The following is a 9,105-nucleotide window of genomic DNA, read 5'->3' as shown; positions in this document are numbered from 1 at the left end:
ACCCTTAAGGCCGAGTAGGGTGGTCGGAAACAGAGCGCCCTCCCTGGGCCAGCTGAGGCGTGCCGGCCGGGCGACTGGAGAGCCGGCCCGGCGCGCGCGGCTGTCCGACTCGGCCCGGCCGCGGGGTCCCCGGCAGGGGGCGGCCTCGCTCCACGCCGCCCGCTCCTCCCGCTGCCGCCGCCACCCAGGCTGCCGCTCCTCCCCCCGGCCCCGCCTCCCTGGCCCCCGCGCCGCCCGCCTGTCCGCCGGTCTCTGCAAGGCCATCGGTCCGTCCGCCCGCCCTCCCAGCGCTCCTCCGCCCCGGCCCCGCTATCCCGGCCGCGCACGTCGCTTCCTCGGTTCCGGCCGCCGCTAGCCCGTTCCCGCCCCCGAGCCGGACGCCGCCGCTACGCGAGGCCGGGGATTGGCAGAGCGCGTAGGCCGCGCTGCCGCGGATGGAGTCGGAATAAAGGGGCGGCTGAGAGAGCAGCTGGTCGCCACTCGCCCTGAGCCTGACCCCGCGGGCGGCCTGGAGCAGGTGAGCGGCTGGGCGCCCGGGGCCGCGGCTGGGCGCCCCTCCCGCGCCCGCCGCACCCCTTCCCCAGCCGGCCCGGCCGCCCCTCCACTCCCTCCAGCCCGACCCGGCGGCCTCCTGAGCTCCTGGGCGGCCCAGGCCGACCTCGACGCGCAGCTGTCTCCCGGGCCAAGCCTGCAGCCCTGGGGCCTTTTTCGGGCCCAGTCGCCCGCGGGGCCGGCCCTCGGGCCGCAGCGGCCTGTCCATTCCTGGCGAGGGCTGACAGGAGGCAGCCCAGCTGGGCCGGCGGGCATTGCCGGCAGGGAGGTGATCGGCTTTCATTCGGTTTCCCAGGGAAGAGGAAGGGCTGGGGTGGGGCTCAGGTGGGGGCCTCCGCTTGCTGCCCTCACCCTAGTCTCTCATCCTCTTTGCTGAGTGGATCATAGAGGCCTCTGGCCGTACCTTCCTGGAGGGGGGCCAGGGTGGGCAGCTGAGCTGGGGGCCTAGGACCGTGGACCCTGTGTGGCAGCCATTAATGCCGGAAAAAAAAAAAACCAAAAACAGTTGGGTTGGCGCAGCCTGACCTAGACCTCGCTCAGAGTAGTTCTGCTTCCCTCTTTCCTGGGGAGGCTTCAGTACCTGCTCACTCACGCAACCTGCTGCCTCCACCCAGAGCAGCGGCTTCTTTACTTCTCTCTTCCTAGAAAGATGCTGAGGTTGACAGCTTTTAGCCTGACTCTTACGTTTCTTTGGCAGTTAGAGGCCAGGCTGGCCAGTAAAGGCATCCCCTTCCTTCTCTTTTCATCGGGAGAAAACTTAGAAACTTTTCAATGTTAGAGGCAGAAGAGCTGGGAACCTGAAAGTGGGTTGTGTCTGATTCTAAAAGTTCTTCCCTCTCGCTGTCATTACCTTATGCTGCCACAAAGTGGTGAGTTAGAGATTTGCCTGAGCTGGGTGGTCTTTACCTTCCACTGATTATCCAAAATGTTACAGACTTGGAGCAAGGGAACAGGGTTCTCTCCGGGTGATAGGGACGAACGCTCTGTGGTTAGCATGCCACTTCCCACCTTGCAGGGGCAAACTCGAAATCGCTTACATTTTCCTACAGGCCTTGACACTGTCAGATGAAGAGGATTTAGGACTTGTTTTGGTGCTCTGGGAGATGACTAGACTAGGGAACTTCTGCTATGTAGACATCTAGGCTGCGTGGGTCTGTGGACCCGCCATCTAACCCCCATCATGCACTGGCTCAGGTCCCTGCAAAGCCATCCCACTTATGTGAAGAGAGAACAGACACATGGTCGGGGGGAGGGCCTGGGGGGTAGTTGAGAGGGGTATGGGCCAGCCCCTGATGGGAGAAGGTTTCTGAGATGGTCCTCAGTTTCATGCAGTTGTTTTAGATATTGACTGACTGAGGCCGTTTGCTGTGGGGCCCTCAGGTCTGGGAGGCCTGGCCTCTTAGACCCACAGTCTGTTCTTATGAGCAGTTGTGTCCTGGGTTGAGATTCAGCAACAGGAGAGAAGCTGGCAGGCCTACAGGGAGGCCTCAACCAGAGCCTTTCTGCTTTTATCTATCTTAGGTACTGGGCTTCCAAGTAAGAAGTGTTTTGCAAAATATAAAGTTATGTTACTAAGATTCTTGTTTTGGATGCCAGGGCCCTATCTGGTCACCTCCTTCTTTCTTTGGAGCAAGAGCAGAACTTGTGAGTTCTCTGTATTGTGGACAGATCACCCCAGACTGTCACCCATGAGACAGCTAATTGAAGAGGGATGACAGTGAACTGGGAGGTTGGGATGCCTGGCCCAGGGATGGGGAACTGAATGGGGGCTGGGCATGGAGACAGCCACCATCCCCTTTGCCAGAGGAGCTGAGCCGCCAGCAGACTTCTTTGGTAGCATGTGAAGGGAGCAGATCTCCCAGCCCTGAGCCCCTCTTGCTTCCCTGATGTGGTTTATGTCAATGTGGCGAGTGCAGGCAGATCAGGGAGAGGCCCCGGGAGCAGCTGCATGTCCCTGCCTCAAGCTCACGATTTCTTTCTTCTCTACAGAACCAATCATCAGGGAAGGCAGAGCTTCCCCGCCATTGCTGGCACCCTGCCTCGAAGACCCCCGTCCTGTAGGCAGAGCCTTGTAGTCTGTCTTGGTTAATGACTTGGGCCGCCTGACTAGCCCCTCTCTGTGCCTTGTCTGAGGTCCTCATCCATACCTGATCCTGGGCAGCTTCTCTCTCTGGTGTGGGTCAACTTAAGCGGGGAAACTGAAGCCATTACTCTCCAAACCCTGTTTCATCTTCCCAAGCATGTCGGAAAGCTGGCAGCAGCCACCACAGACGCAGCCGCAGCAGCCGCAGCCGCCGCAGCCTCAACACCACGCAGAACCACCGCCGGCCCTGGCCGAGCACACACTGACCCCAGGCACAGCTGAGAACCCCCTGGGCTGTGCCGTCTATGGCATCCTTCTGCAGCCTGACCCGGGCCTGCAGCCCCCGCAGCATGCGCCCCTGCAGCCAGCAGGCGAGCCAGGCCCCAAGTGCGGCGTGTGCGGTCACGACCTGGCGCACCTGTCCAGCCCGCATGAGCACCAGTGCCTGGCGGGCCACGACCGCTCGTTCCAGTGCACGCAGTGTCTCAAGATCTTCCACCAGGCTACCGACCTGCTGGAGCACCAGTGCGTGCAGGCCGAACAGAAGCCTTTTGTCTGTGGCGTCTGCAAGATGGGCTTCTCGCTGCTCACGTCGCTGGCGCAGCACCACAGCGCGCACAGCGGCACTGGGGGCCTCGTGAAATGTTCCATCTGCGAGAAGACCTACAAGCCCGCCGAGGCGGCTGAGCCCGCGGCCACGGCCGCCCCTTCGCTGCCCCCGGCACCCCCTCCGCCCGCCGTAGCCCCTGCAGAACAGGCCGACAAGCCCTACAGCTGCCCCATCTGCCAGAAGCCCTTCAAGCACCTGTCGGAGCTCTCGCGGCACGAGCGCATCCACACAGGCGAGAAGCCCTACAAGTGCACGCTGTGCGACAAGAGCTTCAGCCAGTCGTCCCACCTGGTGCACCACAAGCGCACGCACAGCTCGGAGCGGCCGTACAAGTGCGCGGTTTGCGAGAAGACCTTCAAGCACCGCTCGCACCTGGTGCGCCACATGTACGCACACTCAGGCGAGCACCACCTGTTCCGCTGCAACGTGTGCGAGCTGCACTTCAAGGAGTCATCCGAGCTGCTGCAGCACCCGTGCACGCCCAGCGGGGAGCGGCCCTTCCGCTGCGGCGAGTGCCAGAAGGCCTTCAAGCGGCCATCGGACCTGCGGCAGCACGAGCGCACGCACAGCGCCGAGCGGCCCTTCAAGTGCGACCTGTGCCCCATGGGCTTCAAGCAGCAGTATGCGCTGATGCGGCACCGGCGCACGCACAAGACCGAGGAGCCCTTCAAGTGCGGCCTGTGCGAGAAGGGCTTCGGGCAGCCCAGCCACCTGCTTTACCACCAGCACGTGCACACCCTCGAGACCCTCTTCAAGTGCCCCGTGTGCCAGAAGGGCTTCGACCAGTCAGCCGAGCTGCTGCGGCACAAGTGCCTGCCGGGCGCGGCCGAGCGGCCCTTCAAGTGCCCGGTGTGCAACAAGGCCTACAAGCGGGCGTCGGCTCTGCAGAAGCACCAGCTGGCGCACTGCTCGGCCGCCGAGAAGCCTCTGCGCTGCACCCTGTGTGAGCGCCGCTTCTTCTCGTCCTCCGAGTTCGTGCAGCACCGCTGCGACCCGGCCCGCGAGAAGCCGCTCAAGTGCCCGGACTGTGAGAAGCGCTTCAAGTACGCCTCCGACCTGCAGCGGCACCGGAGGGTGCACACGGGTGAGAAACCCTACAAGTGCCCCAACTGCGACAAGGCCTTCAAGCAGCGAGAGCACCTCAACAAGCACCAGGGCGTGCACGCCCGGGAGCAGCAGTTCAAGTGCGTGTGGTGTGGCGAGCGCTTCCTGGACGTGGCCCTGCTGCAGGAGCACAGCGCGCAGCACAGCGCCGCCGCCGCCGCGGCCGAGGGCGCCTACCAGGTAGCCGCCTGCCTGCCCTGAGTCCCCGCCGCGGCCCCCACCAGGCCCGGCCCGGCCTCCTCGCGCCCACCACTGCACCCGGCTCGGTGTTCTGAGGGAGGCCCTGGGCAGGTGGAGGGTGTGGGTCCCTGGCACTCCTGGTACAGGCCTGGGGGGAGGAGCGGGGGCGGCAGATTGCTGTGGCTGGTCCTGACCCCACAGACCTCTTTCCCATTACAGGATTCGCTTTCTTGAGAGACCTCAGCCTCCCTTGTCTCTGGGGGCCTGGAACCAGGCTGGAAGTCAAATGGCCTCTCTCCACCCCAACGAGGGGGTGGTGCTAGCCCAACCTTCCCAGACCTTTCAGCCTAATTAGAAATCAGATAGGTTAGGAAAGAGGAGGGTCACGGTAGGGCCTGGGAGAAGGGCTGGACTCCAGAGGTAAGCTGGGTGTAGGGCATCCCCCTTCAGGTTGCTGTTTGAGGGAGAAGGCCAGCTCCGTGGTGTAGTCCTGGAACCAGGAGGGCAAACTGTGAGCCACCGGCCTCTCCGTCAGCTTCAGCCAGGGGCGATGCATCCTCCAGGTTTCTGGCAGGCGAGACATACAGGCGTGCTACACACCTGTGGGCTCAGTCTGCTTGGAGAACAATTGGCCCAGCCAGAAGGGAGGAGGCAGAGAAGTTCTCCTGTGACTCACTCAGCCAGGGACAGTGCTGTCCACAGGGAAAGGAGGAAAGGCAGCCTTTGCACCCAGGGCTAATCCCACTGTTTTGGAAGTGCCCCTCCCACCTTTGCGGCATGGTTCCAAGCACTGGTGGGGAATGTGCTCTCAGCCCTACAGAACTACTGATGTGAAAGAGGGGATTGTTAGATCACCTGGTGCCTGGGAGGAAGCAGGGCCAAGCCCGTGATCTTCCCAGCGGATGGGAACAAGTGTCACCCCTTTGAATTGTGTGAACCAAAGCCTCAAGGGCGTGGCCCTAATCAGCTCGCCCCAGCCCTGCTTCAGGGCCAAGACCATGCCTGGGTACCCAGGGTAGGGGAGGTGAAAGGACCATGGGAACGCCTCTGACCTCACAGTGTCCTCCCAGCCCATGCGCACCCTCCCCCATCAGTCTGGTTGCTGGCCTGTACTTCAGGGGTCTTGCTCTACCAAGATGCTTTGGACAACATCCAGCTACTTCCAAGGCCATAGTGTTCTCCTTCGGGCCCTCCTAGGTCTCTGGCTGCCCACTGGGCTCATGGAGCCGAGGGTGTTCAGGATAAGGAGTGGGCAGGGGAAGAGGGTTGTTAAGGAAACCGGTAGGTAGATGGAGTCGATTGGTATTGCTTGATGGCCGGGACTGTCCTCGGGAAGGCCAGAAGACCTTTACTATCAAAATGATTCTTTTGAACCCAGCTCTGCCCCACCCTCTCCCAGCCCCCTTCCCTGGGTCTTAGAAGGAGACTTTAATCAGTGCCCACCCCAAGATCCCAGAGGAGCAGGGAGACCTGTCTTGTCCCACTCTCACCTTCAGAAGTCTGAAAAGCCCTCATCCCCCTCCTCTGCCTAGGTTCCCTTCCTGTGCCTGCAGAGAGGGGCTGGTCCTTCCCCTCGGTGCTGGCTTTAGTCACAATGCCTCAAAAGACGTGGAACCCAGGCTGACAACAGTCCCAACTGCTAATGTTTTTCTTTCATTTTGCTTTCTAAAAGCAGTTGTTATACTGTTCATAACATTGTATAGTTTAATTTCATGTCATTTTGGATCTTATATAAAAATGTGAGAATTTGGATTTTTAAAAAGAATGACTCCATTTTAGATAGCCCTTTTGATGTTAATATATAGTGAGTCCAATGTATGCTTTAGAAGTAAAGACATTGACCTTCACAGACCAAAGCACAGTTTGTTCTGGTCATTCTTCAGAGGGGAATGTTGGGACGTGGAGAGGGAGTGAGGTGTGCAGTCCAGGGTGGCAGGCTTGGGGTTGGGACATAAGGCTGGGTTCGAATGTTTTGAACATTCTGTTTGTGTGACTTTGGGCAAGTCACTTAACCTCTTTGGGACTCAGTTGCCTCATCTATAAAATGGGGAGGTTAACCCTTGCCTTGCTTGGTTCTTGTGAGAATTAAGTGGAATCGCATACGGCGGCCCTGGTGGGGAAGCTGTGACGATGCTGACGGTACCAACTGCAGGACACTTGGGATCCTTGGGCTGTGACCTCTTGACATCCTTGGGGTTTAACTGCAGCCCCTGTAAAGGGAGCTGATCTGTGAGGGACCGGCAACTCATGGATGGTCAGAAGCTGGGCACTGGGCCTGGTAAGCAGGAGAGCTTGCTTAGCCCCAGTGGAAAATCAGGGTCTGCCTGGAGCAGCCTACAGGCGCCGCCCCCGAGGATCACATGCTCTCACCCCACTCCCGCTCACCCTGTCGCACGGTGATCCATCTGCATGTCCAGCCCGGCCACCTGCATCTCAGCCTTCCTGCACCCCTCTTCTGTCCCCTATCCTGTCCCGCAGTGGGCCAACTGCAACTCAGGCTCCTTCTGTTTCTCAAAGGCAAGGGTGGAGGTGGGGAGAGGAAGGTAGAAGCAACTCCCCCCAGGTCTGAGAGCCAGTGGAGGGTGGTCAGGAGGGACCCCTGCCCTGAAGGTAGGGGTGGAGGTGAGGGTAGAAAGAGGAAAAGGAGCTACCCACACCGCAGAGAGCTCAAAACTGGCTGCAGAAGTCTTAGTGGAGAGGCCAGGGGGGACCCTGGATGTGACCAGGACCCCATGGTCCTCTTACTCCCTCCATGTGTGGCCATAGGAGGACTCTGCCCTTGAGAAGCCGTGTGCAAGCGTCCACCTCTCAGCGAGGACGCCCAGGGCCCCTTGTCCCTATGCCCAGCTTGAATCCTGGCTTCCTTTCTAGTTCAGTGACCTTAGGCAAAACCCACCCACCTCGCAGACTCCTGGAAAGCACTGGCACGTGTTGGGTGCTTTATAGCTTCAGGTTGCTGTTCCTGAACAGATGGTGTTCTGCGTGTGCCAGGGGCCAGAGGAGCCCTGGATGGGCCCACATGGAGGGTGCAATGACTTTTTCTTCCTTTGTCCCCACCTTGCCTCCCCTCACAAAGCAGTGGGGCTCCCACCTGGGCCAAAACCAGGGCCATGAATGGAGCCCTGGCCTGGGGGCCTGCGTGTTCAGGCTCAGGTCTTAGACCTTTGATAACAAGTGATCACAGGCAGGCTCTGTTCCTCTTGGGGCCTTGATTCCATCTGAAGCAGAGGTCTTGACCTCTAATCTCTAAGGGTCCTTAGAGACCTGTCGCTCTGATTCTGGGAAGGTAACCGGATCAACCCGTGGCCCCTATTCCCCTTCCTGCCTCTCTCGGCCTCCAGTCTGCTCCCCACCTGTCTCATTCTGGTCTCTCTTGATTGTAAGTGACAGAAGCAGCGCAAACTGGCTTAAGCAGCCACACACTGTACCTGGCCACACACATAGGTACCTCTCGCACCTACCTGCCCAGGAGCCCCACCGCTTCCTGTGTCCCATAGCTGATGTGAGGCTCCATCTCTTATCTTAGAGCATAGAATTTTCATGGGGGAACTTCAGGTGCTGTGGCTAGGGCTACAAACTAGCACTATCATCTTTAATCTCCGGGTAATCATCCCCTTTGCCCCAACCACTGACAGGATGGGAAGAGCGTGGTACCTTGGGGTGAGGGGGGACATGTGGACGAGGGCCAGAGGAGCGAGAGCGAGAGGCTGACATAAATTCACACTCTGGAGTTAATAATTTCCCCTTCCTGGGGAAAGAGGCACTGCTGGGTGGGGTGGGGGTCCCTTTTCCTGGGTCCTCGAAGTCATTGCCAGAGCAAGCTGGGCCACCAAAGACAACTTCCCTAGGGAGCCCATCATCTTGACGGCTCTGTCAGACTCCCACTGTGTGGCTGGCTCTGTGCTCGGCCTCCCAGGGGGGCAGTGGGAGAGGACCCTGCTCTCCAGGGGTGGAGGCTGTGCTCGTGAACCACTGTGGCAGCACTGTGCCGTCATAGTTAAGAGCACAACAGTCAGGCCTGGCTGGAGTCCCGCCTCTGCCACTCATCAGCACCAAAGCTTTGGGAAGGTTTTTGGACCTCTTTGGGCCTCATTTTCCTCATGTGTGAAATGGAGCCATTAATGCTCTCTTCTGGGCTTAGGGTGAGGGTCCCGTGAAATGACCTGAGTGGAGTGTTTGCCACATAGTGGCCACTCAGGAAAGCAGAGCACTGGGAGGTCAGGGGCAGAAGGGAGCCAGCCTAGCTCTCCTACCTGAGCGTCAGGGCTCTCTCACGCCCACCCTGCTACACACAAGACCTTTCCCATCCACCAGCTGGTCTGAGCCTCATACCATCTCCATGAGATGGGCAGGGCAGACCTGAGGAAGTGTTTTGTGCTGATCCTTGAGAAGTCCAGGGGCTTCCCAAAGCCGTACACTTAGTGAAGAGAGAGGCCTGGCATTGTGGGGTCTGGCTAGGTGGGGGGATAGGCGGCGGGGTGGAACCGCCTGGGCTCTGAGCCCACAGACCTCCAGCTTCAGCCACTGAAGCCCGGGGCTCTGGCTCCAGCCCACTCTTTGCGGGCCAGGAAGCCGG

The 9,105-nt window shown here is 60.0% G+C and overlaps 2 protein-coding genes across 2 annotated transcripts in view; both read left to right on the top strand.

Annotated features, from left to right (window-relative positions):
- The first annotated feature begins 226 nt into the window (after positions 1-226).
- ZNF319 (zinc finger protein 319) lies at positions 227-5,989 on the top strand. The gene is made up of 2 exons (XM_032613204.1): positions 227-517; positions 2,542-5,989. Exon 2 carries the CDS (start codon positions 2,793-2,795, stop codon positions 4,548-4,550), a length of 1,758 nt encoding a protein of 585 aa, XP_032469095.1. The 5' UTR covers positions 227-517; positions 2,542-2,792; the 3' UTR covers positions 4,551-5,989.
- Positions 4,424-9,105, top strand: part of CNGB1 (cyclic nucleotide gated channel subunit beta 1) — a gene marked incomplete at its 3' end in the record, with an annotated part of 84,325 nt that continues 79,643 nt past the window's right edge. Inside the window, exon 1 of the mRNA XM_032613203.1 lies at positions 4,424-4,529. The remainder of the gene's footprint in view (positions 4,530-9,105) is intronic.

The sequence above is a fragment of the Phocoena sinus genome, chromosome 19 (genome assembly GCF_008692025.1).
Source record: "Phocoena sinus isolate mPhoSin1 chromosome 19, mPhoSin1.pri, whole genome shotgun sequence".
Lineage (NCBI taxonomy): Eukaryota > Metazoa > Chordata > Mammalia > Artiodactyla > Phocoenidae > Phocoena > Phocoena sinus.
Note: the sequence above shows the minus strand (reverse complement) of the source record. Positions and strands in the feature narration are given on the sequence as shown.